The sequence below is a fragment of the Bison bison genome, unplaced genomic scaffold (assembly GCF_000754665.1).
Source record: "Bison bison bison isolate TAMUID 2011002044 unplaced genomic scaffold, Bison_UMD1.0 scf7180017864487, whole genome shotgun sequence".
Lineage (NCBI taxonomy): Eukaryota > Metazoa > Chordata > Mammalia > Artiodactyla > Bovidae > Bison > Bison bison.
The window spans coordinates 2,575,500-2,590,003 of record NW_011495047.1 but is presented as its reverse complement, the minus strand read 5'-3'; the positions used below and the strand labels follow the sequence as shown (position 1 = coordinate 2,590,003).

General features: G+C 39.3%; 1 protein-coding gene across 1 annotated transcript in view; it reads right to left on the bottom strand.

Annotated features, from left to right (window-relative positions):
- Positions 1 to 13,288, bottom strand: part of CRISP1 (cysteine-rich secretory protein 1) — a 16,716-nt gene extending 3,428 nt beyond the window's left edge. Inside the window, exons 1-4 of the mRNA XM_010863032.1 lie at positions 13,223 to 13,288; positions 7,586 to 7,714; positions 3,850 to 3,940; positions 2,406 to 2,554 (exon numbers count right to left, since the gene is read on the bottom strand). Coding sequence (XP_010861334.1) covers positions 2,406 to 2,554; positions 3,850 to 3,940; positions 7,586 to 7,714; positions 13,223 to 13,288 — 435 coding nt within the window. The remainder of the gene's footprint in view (positions 1 to 2,405; positions 2,555 to 3,849; positions 3,941 to 7,585; positions 7,715 to 13,222) is intronic.
- Between the last annotated feature and the right edge of the window lie 1,216 nt (positions 13,289 to 14,504).

Genomic DNA, 14,504 nt, shown 5'->3' with positions numbered 1-14,504 from the left:
AGGCCTTATGATCCAGCAATCCCACTGCTGGGCATGCACACTGAGGAAACCAGAAGGGAAAGAGACACGTGTACCCCAATGTTCATCGCAGCACTGTTTATAATAGCCAGGACATGGAAGCAACCTAGATGTCCATCAGCAGATGAATGGATAAGAAAGCTGTGGTACATATACACAATGGAGTATTACTCAGCCATTAAAAAGAATACATTTGAATCAGTTCTAATGAGGTGGATGAAACTGGAGCCTATTATACAGAGTGAAGTAAGCCAGAAAGAAAAACACCAATACAGTATACTAATGCATATATATGGAATTTAGAAAGATGGTAATGACAACCCTGTATGTGAGACAGCAAAAGAGACACAGATGTATACAACAGTCTTTTGGACTCTGTGGGAGAGGGAGGGGGGCATGATTTGGGAGAATGGCATTAAAACATGTATAATATCATATAAGAAACAAATCACCAGTCCAGGTTCGATGCAGGATACAGGAAGCTTGGGGCTGGTGCACTGGGATGACCCAGAGGGATGGTATGGGGTGGGAGGTGGGAGGGGGGTTCAGGATGGGGAACACATGTACACCCGTGGTGGATGCATGTGGATGTATGGCAAAACCAATACAATATTGTAAAGTAAAAAAAAAAAAGAAAAGAAACACACATGCTTTTAGGATGCTTTGAGCATGGCTTGTTAGGAGGTCAAAGAAACAGAAAGATTCCCATGTGTCTAGATATCATGCATACATATATGCATACTTGGGTGCCATCACTGACCCTGAGTTATGTTCTTCTTCTTCTTATCAAATCTGTATGGAAAATATAGTAACATGCTGAAGACTGATGATTGCATAAAAATTAGAGCATGGCAGCAACCTTGCTTAATCATCAAAAAAGTGTCATGGTGGAGAACAGTGAGTTGGCCCTTGAGAAAAAAAATAAGTCAGGTTCAAAATCCATCTCTGCCACTTCCTGGTGGGATGGTATTTACCAGCTTGTTTTATGTCTTGAAATCTCATTTTATTCTTTGTAAAATGAAATATAATAATACTAGCTTCTACATCATAGGTATATGGTGGGGATTGAATAAAAAAAACTTTCACGTGTTTGGAAGAAGAAATATTAAATTACTATTTGAGAGTAATAGAGCTCATGTTCTTTTGATGGAAATAGTGGGTCTAGTCTACTTTTACCTAAAAGAAAAGGAAAGTAGGAATTGTCTCACATTGTCATATTTTCAGCTCTCTGGGTAATAATTTTATTTTTATCCTCTGATAGCATAAATTATAAATAAATGGTTTGCTGCTGCTAAGTCACTTCAGTCATGTCCGTCTCTGTGCGACCCCATAGACAGCAGCCCACCAGGCTCCCTCGTCCCTGGGATTCTCCAGGCAAGAACACTGGAGTGGGTTGCCATTTCCTTCTCCAATGCATGAAAGTGAACAGTGAAAGTCTAATGCTATACTATTCTCAGATTCCTGGCACATACTACTTGTGTCCAATGATATCGATCTTAAAATAAGAACGCTATAAGCATGTCCCTGGTCGTGCAGTGGTTAAGACTGCACTTCCACTGCTCAGGGTATGGGTTTGATCTCTTGTTGGGGAATTAAGATCCCACATGCCACGTGGCCAGGTAAATAATAATAATAATAAGGAAGAAGAATTCTACTTGCTAGTCTTTATTTAGAAATGTCTGCTTTGCTTTAGAATAAGTGATTAAGTTTATGTTTTTTAAATGTGCTATCTTTGTAAGCTTTTAACATTAATCTTAAGTAGGTTTTATTGTGAGTAGATTTTATTACAGATTTTGTGTCACAGCTGAGTCTTCTGCTTGGGGCATAACATTGTTTTATCATTTGTATTTCTTGCATATTAAATATTTAAATCTATCCATTCTGGATGAGTTTTGTTAATTTACATCTTGTTGGAAAATAAATCACCTGATTTAGATATTCAAAGTCATTTTTGTAGAATTAATTTATTACCTACATTGAAGCCCAGTGGTATTTTAAAAGTATGAATCAGGTTAAATCATTCTTCTGTTTAATGACTTCTACTACATTCAAAATACAAGATAACATTTATAATAGCTAATATGGCTCCAATGATAAGGCCCTTCCCTCTGTGTTCATCTCCTTCAGCTCTTGAAGGTATCATGGTTCAGTCTCCTTCTCCAACCCCTTCTTTAGTTTTTTCTAAACTAAAGAAGTCCTTGAACATACCCAGATCCCAGATAATGGTTTCCAAGTATTATTTCCCACTAAAAGTTAAGAAGTATCTTTGAAGATGGTAAATTTGCAAAAAGCAGGTAGAATGATTTCCCATGGTTCTTATTTGCCTATTTTCCACACACCCTTAGAGTCACTTAATCAACAGGTGTATTGGCCAGCACACAGTTTACCTGAGTGTAATGGTCAGTTGTCACGTCATCATCTGTCAATGTCCATTCCCCATACTGGAAATATTTAGACTCACTGTACCAGATCCTGATCACATTTGACCATGAGATAGGATAAGATGTCAGATGCATATTTTCTCCACAAAAAGTATCTAAGAGGAGGAAAAAGGACTAGGTTATACTTTACGAAGCTTGGAAACATTTTACAAGGATACCTTCCTCACTTTTATTTTAGAAATGTTTCACTGGTCATCCAAACAATGTTTGACAAGAGGAGGCCAACCCAGCTATATTTAGCTAACAATTTTCTTTTTCATTAATGAATAAACATGTGGTGCTCAGGTTTGCTGAAAACTGATGGTAGGAAATGATCTGCAAGCTTGGAAATCAGATCAACCAACATTTTAGTTTCTGCCATGTCCAAGCTGATGGAGAAAGACGAAACCAATCAGAACAGTCTATGAGTTGTAACCAAGTCCATGCCTCGAAAGCAACCACATGAAGTATTCATCATGCAAAGACCTTGGAATAAACATTTGCTCATTTGGCCATCCATTCACTTGTGATGTGGGCTCTCAATCAAACGTGATGTTTGGTAGTAAACTGCCTTCCTCTGGGGCAGGGAAGACTCATATTGTCAATTCACAGCTTAACAGCATTGAGTAAAGATGCCCCAAAATCTTTAAATACAAAGTGTTATTAATGTCTGCTCATGTAGGAGACACTAATGGCTTTTCAGGAAACTAGCAGTGATCAACCTAATATATATGCCATGAGATGGGTTTATTTTTGAGCATCTAAACTTGTTCTTATGGGCAGCTCCATAGAGTTGAATATGACTCACTTCTTAAATAAAGATAGCTCGTTCCAAAGGTAAACATAGTCCCATGGTAATATTGTGAGTAGCTAAAATAACTATGGGCTTCCCAGGTGGCGCTAGTGGTAAAGAATCTGCCTGTCAGTGCAGGAGATGTAGGAGCTGCAGGTTACATCCCTGGGTTGGGAAAATCGCCTGGAGGAGGGGATGGAGAGGAACCCACTCCAGTATTCTTGCCTGGAGAATCCCACGGACAGAGGACCTGGTGGGCTATAGTCCATAGGGTCACACAGAGTTGAACACGACTGAAGTGACTTAGCATGCATGCACAAAATAACTACATGGAGTGGGAACTTCTAGCTATACAGCTTTTCATCTGTTATTATTGTATTCAACTATCCTATGATATTGAGAGCTTTGACTCTTTTCTTTTGGTGATCAGAATCAGGAATTTGAAAATTTGAATATCCAAATTCAAAAATTATCAGTAATGAAACAGTGCTATGAGTCACTATTCATTGCCATTTATGGGGTAAGTGTAGACACATGCTAGATGACTTAACTTACCCTTACCAAGTTACTGAACAGTTCCTGAGGACTTTTGAGCAAAAAGGTGAGTTGTATACCTACTCGTAATTCGCCTCTTGAGTGCATTGCTTTGTACCAATTCACAATCCTTTGACAACATTCTGGCATTTTGTGCAGCTTCTTCACTCCAATTCTACAAGTGAAATACAAGCACATGGCCTTAATAACATTTCTATGATAAGATTCTAGTTCATTCTTTCTAAAAATACAAGGCTAGCAATATTTTCAATTGTGTAGGCTAACAATTGAATTCTCTTAAATATTTTGGTTGGAAGAGGAAGACAAATCTTTCAGTCCATTGTTTTAACCCTTGAAGTTACAAGATCAAAACTTGATAATAATATTCAGATGTAGCATCTTTTTCTGAAATATTAGCATTTAAGTAAATGCTTCCATTAAAATAGGCAAGTTAGAAATCCATCCCATTATTTATTAATAGTTTTACCTTTGACACATTATTAAATCTCTTTGAATCACAGTTTCTTCATCTGTAAAATATGACCCCTAATTCATACACAATAGTTTGTTCAAAAATTTTAAGTTTTTAATTTGGATAATTCATGCAATACAACTATGATATAATAAATCTTATGCTACATGCTCAATAAATAAGTATTGCTGTGATTAGAAACAAATATAGTGTCACATAACTCCATCTAAATTATGAATAATAATAGCAAATCATAATTCTATCAGTTCCTTTCTCTCCATGCCCTATGCATTATTTATGGAAAAACTCAATTCCCATATTGTCTTTTAAAATATTACTCAGTTTTACTGGTGCACTTTATCATATTATTGATCTCTCATACCTTTGCATCTTAACACTTAAATATATTAATTTTATATATTCTATATATTCAATGCTGTGCTGTGCTTAGTCACTCAGTTGCGTTAGACCCCTTGAAACCCCATGGACTGTAGCCTGCCAGTCTATATGGGGATTCCCCAGGCAAGAATACTGGAGTGGGTTGCCATGCCCTCCACCAGGGTATCTTCCCAACCCACAGATTGAACCCAGGTCTCCCTCATTACAAGCAGATTCTTTACTGTCTGAGCCACCAGGGAAGCCCAAGAATATTGGAGTGGGTAGCCTATCCCTTCTCCAGGGGTCTTCTTGACCCAGGAGTTGAACTGGGGTCTCCTGCATTGCAGGTAGATTTTTTACCAGCTGAGCTACTAGGGAAGCCCATATATTTAATACTATGTTCTAATATTTCCTCTGTATTTACCTTGAATACACAATAATAATGTCTCTGAAATCAGAGACTATATTTTCTGTTCACTCTATAAATCCTTCACTACCTCCTAGCTACACTTATTTGCTCATCTTGAAACTGAGGATTTAGAACCCTGTTTGTCCTAAGGAAGGTAAAGTGTTAAGAGCTGGTCCCTGGAGCTGGCCATTCATATTTGAATCTGTTTTTATCCAGTACTTAAGACTTTGGATGAGATACCTAATTTCTCTGATGTTCAGGTTTACCATCTGTAAAACAGAGATGATAGTATCATTTGCATCACAAGATGATTGAGAGAATTAAATGAAGTAACGCAATAAGGCTTCAGCAATATGTGAACCGTGAACTTCCAGATGTTCCAACTGGTTTTAGAAAAGGCAGAGGAACCAGAGATCAAGTTGCCAACAGCCGCTGGATCATCAAAAAAGCAAGAGAGTTCCAGAAAAACATCAATTTCTGCTTTACTGACTATGCCAAAACCTTTGACTGTGTGGATCACAATAAACTGTGGAAAATTCTGAGAGAGATATGAATACCAAGCCACCTGATTTGCCTCTTGAGAAACCTATATGCAGGCCAGGAAGCAACAGTCAGAACAGGACATGGAAGAACAGACTGGTTCCAAACAGGAAAAGGAGTACGTCAAGGCTGTATATTGTCATCCTGCTTATTTAACTTATATGCAGAGTACATCATGAGAAACACTGGGCTAGATGAAGCACAAGCTGGAATCAAGATTGCCGGGAGAAATATCAAAAACCTCAGATATGCAGATGACACCACCCTTATGGCAGAAAGTGAAGAAGAACTAAAGAGCTTCTTGATGAAAGTGAAAGAGGAGAGTGAAAAAGTTGGCTTAAAGCTCAGCATTCAGAAAACAAAGATCATGGCATCCAGTCCCATCAGTTCATGGGAAATAGATGGGGAAACAGTGGAAACAGTGGCTGACTTTATTTTTCTGGGCTTCAAAATCACTGCAGATGGTGATTGCAGCCATGAAATTAAAGGACGCTTACTCCTTGGAAGGAAAGTTATGACCTATCTAGATAGCATATTAAAAAGCAGAGACATTACTTTGCCAACAAAGGTCCGTCTAGTCAAGGCTATGGTTTATCCAGTGATCATGTATGGATGTGAGAGTTGGACTCTAAAGAAAGCTGAGTGCCAAAGAATTGATGCTTTTGAACTGTGGTGTTGGAGAAGACTCTTGAGAGTTCCTTGGACTGCAAGGAGATCCAACCAGTCCATCCTAAAGGAGATCAGTCCTGGGTGTTCATTGGAAGGACTGATGCTGAAGCTGAAACTCCAATACTTTGGCCACCTGATGCAAAGAGCTGACTCGTTTGAAAAGATCCTGATGCTGGGAAAGATTGAGGGCAGGAGGAGAAGAGGATGACAGAGGATGAGATGATTGGATGGCATTGCCGACTTGATGGACATGGGTTTGGGTGGACTCCGGGAGTTGGTGATGGACAGGGATGCCTGGTTTGCTGCACTTCATGGGGTAGCAAAAAGTTGGACACGACTGAGCAACTGAACTGAACTGAATGCAATAAGATTCTAGAAGAGTGTCTTTCAAACTATAGTAAGTATAATATGCTGTCAGTTACAATACTCACAATGCAAAAATGTGTATGCTGGCTGCTGGCTTTTATTATTTTGGGTTCTAAGGTGACCAAGAGATATATTTCAAGATCATTTTTCCATTTACTCTTTTCCTCCTTTTTTTTTTTTTAACATTTGCCTTATCTTTTCTTATATATAAGCTAAGTTGCTTTAGTCATGTCTGACTCTTTGTGACCCTTTGGCCTGTAGCCCACCAAGCTTCTCTGTCCATTGTATTTTCCGGGCAAGAATATTGGAGTGGGTTGCCATTTCCTACTCCAGGGCATCTTTTCAACCCAGGGATCGAACTCAGGTCTCTTAAGTCTCCTGAATTGGCAGGAGAATTCTTTACCACTAGTGTTTGAAACAAGGAAATAGATTTGCCAATATTTGCTCATCTAGCTGCACCACCAGGTTAGACCATGGGTATCTTGATTCTCAGAGCATCTTAGCCTCTGGGCTACTGCCCAATGAATACAGCTATGAAATGCCTCTCCAAATGCATTGTTAAAGCATCTGTAGCATCTGCCATACTGATGATACTGACCAGCAGCACCAGCATTATCTGGGAGCTTGGAATGGTATCCATCTCAGACCTCCTGAATCAGACCTCAGAGTGTGGGGCCCAGGGTCCTGTGCTTCATTAAATTCTTCAGCTGACTCAAGCATACTAGAGTTTGAGAAACACTGTCCTAGGGTCCATTAAGAATGAAATTACACTTCCTGCGATGGATATGGCTCTGTCACTTACTAACTCTGAGTTTGGGAAAGCTACTTACCTCCTCTGAGCCTCTGTTTCTTCTGCTGCTGCATTATAGGTTTATTTGTGAAGACCAGACTTTTAGTATATGGAAACCAAATAGCACTTAATAAAATCTCAGTAAACACCATTACTATCATTGGCATCATCATGGTTGCTGTTTAATTAATCTTACCATTTTCAGCATGTTGCTGGCTGGTGGAGATACTCCTCTCCTGAGGATGTTATGTGCAGTAACAATTTCTTCTTGGACAGCCTCCAGTTCTGTAAGGAGTGTATCATATGGAACTTTGGCTGGTTTTGTCTGTGACCAGAAAATTACAATTAGTCTTGCTTCTTTTAAGTGGAATTTGTAACACATAGTATATTACTTGTAGACTTTGTGAGATAAATTTATAGTTTATGTTGAATAAATAATGTTCTACAGCACTTTTCACTCTAAGACATCTCAGTAAGCTAGTTTCCGTTGCTCCAGTATTAGTTTTGAGGACTTTTGAATATCAATCTGACATTACACGAGTCTACAGAACAGTGCACTATGATAGGATTGTTTTTCAGATTTATAATTGGTATTTGGACCATATTGAGGCACTTTTATTGGGCAATACAAACCATAGTGGAAAATGTTTTGATACTATTATACCTTTTACTGCCTGACTTCCCTTCCTTGGTGCATTCTCCACCCCACCTCCTGCAAGTGTTCTCTTTGCATCCCAAATAAACCACTCACACTTGAATATTGTTTAAAGATATGTGTCTGGGAGAATCTAAATATTCATCACTGAGTACAAAACCTTCAGCCCAGATTGTACATCTTTGTCTGAGTCATATGAGAAAACATTGATATTTGTATCAGCATATGTACACACAATATAGAATTCAAGTCAACTACAAACTAAAATGTTTCATTTGTTTACCTTTTATCCTGTAGCTTACTAAGAAGAACAATTAATGGCTTTAATATTTTAGGTTAGCATTAATTTGTGTAAAGAACATCTTCTTTTATGTGTGTATGTGATTCACATGTATTTATACTATTTTTTTTAAGTGAAAAACTTATGTGGCATAATTTGAGTGGTATCTATGTATTTCTCAACTACCACAGGACTATCAACAGTTTCTGAATGGATAGGATTCAGCCATACTTTGCTCAAATATAGTAGTTCTTGTCTTATATTTTGTTTAGAAATTTAAGGATATTGGGAGAAGACAAAACTATAAAATCATTACACTTCTCTAGAAACTGTCCCCTGTGGATGTCATTTCTTCAAAAACACACTCATAAGGTACTATTTTCCTGTCATACTGCAAGTATCCTGGGCTAGATTAGAGGGATCAAACTGCCAATATCCGGTGGATGATAGAATAAGCAAGAGAATTCCAGAAAAGCATTTACTTCTGCTTCATTGACTACCCTAAAGCCTTTGACTATGTGGATTACAACAAACTGTGGAAAATTCTTAAAGATATGGGAATACCAGACCACCTTACCTGCCTTCTGAGAAACCTGTATGCAGGTCCAGAAACAATATTAGAACCGGACATGGAACAACAAACTGGTTCCAGATTGGGAAAGGAGGACGTCAAGGCTGTATATTGTCACCCTGCTTATTTAACTTTTTTGCAAAGTACATCATGCGAAATGTCAGGCTGGATAAAGCACAAGCTGGAATCAAGATTGCTGGGGAAAATATCAGTAACCTCAGATACATAGATGACACCACCCTTATGGCAGAAAGCGAAGAGGAACTAAAGAGTCTCATGATGAAGGTGAAAGAGGAGAGTGAAAAAGCTGGCTTAAAACTCAACATTCAAAAAACTAAGATCATGGGATTTGATCCCATCACTTCATGGCAAACAGATTAAGAAACAATAGAAACAGTGACAGGCTTTATTTCTTGGGCTCCAAAATCACTGCAGATGATGACTGCAGCTATGAAATTAAAAGACATTTGCTCCTTGAAAGAAAAATCATGACCAAGCTAGACAGCATATTAAAAAGCAGAGACATTACTTTGCCAACAAAGGTCCGTCTAGTCAAAGCTATGGTTTTTCCAATAGTCATGTATGGATGTGAGAATTGGACCGTAAAGAAAGCTGAGGGCTGAAAAATTGATGTTTTTGAACTGTGGTGTTGGTGAAAACTCTAGAGAGTCTGTTGGACAGCAAGGAGATCAAACTAGTCAGTCCTAAAGGAACTCAGTCTTAAATACTCATTGTGAGAGAATAACAGGCAGGAAGGTTCAGTTCAGTTCAATTCAGTTGCTCAGTCGTGTCCGACTCTTTACGACCCCATGGACTGCAGCCCGCCAGGCTTTCCTGTCCATCACCAACTACTGGAGCTTACTCAAACTCATGTCCATTGAGTTGGTGATGCCATCCAAACATCTCATCCTCTGTCGTCTCCTTCTCCTCTCGCCTTAATCTTTCCCACTCCTCACACCTTCAAATTTTCCCAGCAACAGGGTCTTTTCTAGTGAGTCAGTTCTTCACATCAGGTGGCCAACATATTGGAGTTTCAGCTTCAGTATCAATCCTTCCAATGAATACTCAGGATTGATCTCCTTTAGGATGGACTGGTTGGATCTCTTTGCTGTCCAAGGGATTCTCAAGAGTCTTCTTCAACAGCACAGTTCAAAAGCATCAATTCTTTGGCCCTCAGCTTTCTTTTTAGTCCAACTCTCACATCCATACATGACTATTGGAAAAACCATAGCTTTGACTAGACGGACCTTTGTTGGCAAAGTAATTTCTCTGCTTTTTAATATGCTGTCTAGGTTGGTCATGGCTTTTCTTCCAAGGAGCAAACATCTTTTAATTTCATGGCTGCAGTCACCATCTGTAGTTATTTTGAAGATCCCCCAAATAAAGTCTGTCACTGTTTCCATTGCTTCCCAGTCTATTTGCCATGAAGTGATGGGACCGGATGCCACAGTACTGATTTCATTTAGGATAGACTGGTTGGATCTCCAAGGCTAGGGGTCTCCAAGTTGAGGACATAGGCTTCAAGTGTCAGATGTTTTTTATCTCTCTTGAACTGGCAGGAGGAAACAAACTACAAGTGTCAGATTTTTTCCCTTCTCTATACAAAATTAACGGAGAGGGCGATGGCACCCCACTCCAGTACTCTTGCCTGGAAAACCCCATGGACGGAGGATCCTGATGGGCTGCAGTCCATGGGGTCGCGAAGAGTTGCTTTCCCTTTTCCTTCATGCATTGGAGAAGGAAATGGCAACCCACTCCAGTGTTCTTGCCTGGAGAATCCCAGGGATGGGGGAGCCTAGTGGGCTGCCGTCTCAGGGGTCGCACAGAGTCAGACATGACTGAAGCAACTTAGCAGCAGCATACAAAATTTAAAGGAGGTTTCTCTTAAAATTCTCTGATCCCATGATGACACCTGGTTCCACCTAAACTTAACTTTTCTCAAACCTTGAGCTAACCAATGCATTTTTCTTATGGAAATGTTTTTCTTAAGCTATGTTAATGAACTACATATTTACCCTAGACTCTGTCTTCAAGTTGGTTCCACTTAAGACTCAGAACTGACTTGACAAACCAGTATGTTTTACTCATACAATTGTTCTCCTAATCTATGTTAATGAAACCATATATTTGCTTGGAAACTTGCCTTTCTTCAAGAATCATGTCAATCATCTTATGGCCCTGGGGTGACTCACCTTGTGCCAATATTATCTCAAAATTCATGTTGTGGGTGAGGAGCCTGGTGCCACTCTGAGTTTTGAGACATTTCCTTTCTCTAATTAGCAGCCTGCTAGTACCTATATAACATCCTGCTAAAGACTAGCAAGGGAGCACTCTTTCTGCCCCCTTCTGATGTCTATGTCAGAAGCTTTCTCTTTCTCTTTTTTACTTTAATAAAACTTGATTACACAAAAGCTCTGAGTGATCGAGCCTTGTCACTGGCCCTAGATTGAATTCTTCTCTTCTGGAGGCCAAGAATCCCTGTGTCTTTCACGGCTCAGCAACAACCTTTCAATTGGAAGAACTGAAGCTGAAGCTGAAGCTCCAATATTTTGGGCACCTGATGAGAAGAACTGACTCATTCAAAAAGACCCTGATGCTGGGAAAGATTGAAGGCAGAAGGAGAAGGGGATGACAGAGGATGAGCTGGTCAGATGGCATCATTGACTTGATGGGCATGAGTTTGAGCAAGCTCTTGGAGTTGGTGATGGACACAGAAGCTGGGTGGGCTGCAGTACAAAGAGTTGGACACGACTGAGTGACTGGACTGTACTGAACTGGGAACCCACAAGAATTTCCTTAAGTTCCATATGATAATTCTCCCTGCTCCTCTTAAAATATGCTGCTTCAGTGAAATTCATGTCATTTAGCTCTAGCTATCTCACCTCTGAACATTTACTTTCCTATAGTGATTTTCCTGTGAATTCCTCTCATTGATAGAAATTGGGTCTCCTGAAACAATTCATCTTGTCTACCCCAAATTCTGCAGTCAACAGGAGTGACATCAGCATTCACATGGATGACTCAACCATCTCATATCCTGGGCTCTTGAACTTTAGTCTCTTAAACTTCTCTTCTGAGGCTTTTTAGTTTTCTACCATAAAGGTTGCAGCCTATATCTGATGATCACTTCAAAATGAAATACTTTTAACTTACCAGAGGATTTTTGGGTATCAGGCAAGAGCTCCATCTGATTTCTCATGGGGAAAGAAGTGTGAGTGATAAGATCCACATCAGCACCCCAGTAATCTCATGTATGTGGATTTTCTTTCATTTATTGAATTAAGCAGCTTTCACTTTTTTCCACTTTTGACTTTATCTAGCATGTGAAATTATAAAAACCACTCATGTTCTATACCAAAGCTATTAACCAGTTCATCATAAAAAATATTTTCAGTACATTGCAATGTAATATTTTCCTTATATCACTGAGAATTTTTACAGGTACATATTATTGAATGACTTGTAAAATACTCAGAATTTATTTCCTCTTATATACCATTAAATGTTTCATTTCTGTTCTGTGAATGTTGAAACTCTTGTTTTTAAGTGAGATTCAAGCATCATATATTGACTCCATTGCTAACAGCTCCTCACATTTCTCTCCTTGCTGTTGGCATATTTCTTTTTTTATTTTTGGTTGTGATGCAAGGCTTGTGGGATCTTAATTTCCAGACAGGGACAGAACCAAAGCCCCCTGCAGTGGAAATGTGGACTCCAAACCACTGGACTTTGATGAAAGTCCTGGCACTTTTCATTTTATATTTAATTTGGATGTGTTAAATTCTTGTTATAGTCATAAATCAGAAAGCTCAGTTGGGATATTGATGAAATACTTACATTTTCTGGATAAAAACTAAAAAACAATATTTTCCCCACTTTGTCATGGAAAATGTATGGATCACTTGTAAAGAAGTAATTCCCACTCTACATTTTTAGCTTTTTAAATTATTCAGAGAAGTTTAATGACATAGGCATGGGCTTGTGAAGTAAAACTGCTTAGATTTACCTTCAGGCTCTGCCATTTCCAAGTTATCTGACCTTGGACACATGACTTAACCTCTTATGTTTAGTTTCTTTCTCTGTAATACGAGATTAAGAATAGTACTTGCCTAATAGAGCTATGGTGAGAACTAGGTGAATACCGGGCATGTGCCTCTGTGTGCTCAGCTGCTTTAGTCATGTCTGTCTCTTTGCGACCCTGTGGACTTTAGCTGCCAACTGGGCATAGCATCCTCACAATAGTGCCTGCAACAAAATAAGTTCTAGCACAGAGTTAGCTCTTATCCTCCTCTCAAAAGTAATCATAAAATATACAATCCTCACATACTTTTATAATCAAAACAGGCAGGCAGCCAGCTGCAATGGCCAGAAACAAGAAGCATTTCATTGTCATCCCTGTAAGAAAAGTAACATAATTTTAGACTGTTGCCGACTTGTGGGGATAATGTTTTGTCATAAGTCTTTTTGTGAAACACTTCTACATGCATCTGCATTTTTTATTTTTTTGCAAAAAGAGACCTGCAGGATCCGAACAAGGTTTTAATATGCTAGTCATTGGTACCAAGAGAGGAAGAGAGAACTATGATTGGGAGAATAACAGAAGTTAATGTTAATCCCTGGAGTCTCTGAATATGTTACATTGTGTGACAAAAGAGAATTAAGGTAGCAGATAAAGTTCAAATTGCTTATCAGTTGACTTTAGAGTTAGGATAGTGTCCTGGCTTATTCATGTGAATTCAATGTAATCAGGAGAATGCTAATTCACTTCAATTGTGCCCAACTCTGTGACCCTATGGACTATAGGCAGCAGGCTCCTCTGTCCATAGGATTCTCCAGGCAACAATATTGGAGTGAGTTGCCATGCTCTCCTCCAGGGATCTTCCCCACTCAGAGATTGAACCCATGTCTCTTATGTCCTCCTGCATTAGCAGGTGGGTTCTTTACCACTGGTGCCACCTGGGAAGCATATGTGAGAGAGAGAGGCAGTATCAGTGATGGATGATGAGGAAGGCTCAGTTAGCCACGACTGACTTTGAAGACAGAGGGAAGGACTATGAGCCAAAGAATATGGACAACCTGTTCAAAGTAGGCAAAGGCAAGGAAATGAATTCTCCCCTGAATTCTTCTTGCTGAATCTTGATTTTAGCTCAATGAGATCCATTTGGACTCCTGAGCTCCAGACTATATAAATAGTAAATGTGTACTGTTTTAAGATTCTGAGCTTACAGGAATTTGTTACAGTAGCAACAGGAAACTAATATAAATACAGCAAGATTAGGTTTGAATTTTCTATTGCCTATAGCATACTTTGGCCACCTGATGCGCAGAGCTGACTCATTGGAAAAGACCCTGATGCTGGGAAAGATTGAGGGCAGGAGGAGAAGGGGACGACAAAGGATGAAATGGTTGGATGGCATCACCGACTCAATGGACATGGGTTTGGGTGGACTCCGGGAGTTGGTGATGGACAGGGAGGCCTGGTGTGCTGCGGTTCATGGGGTCGCAAAGAGTCGGACACAACTGAGCGATTGAACTGAACTGAGCTGATAGCAAGGGGGTGTGATGTTCGTGCAAATGATTTACATACATGATTTAGAGATATTCTGTAA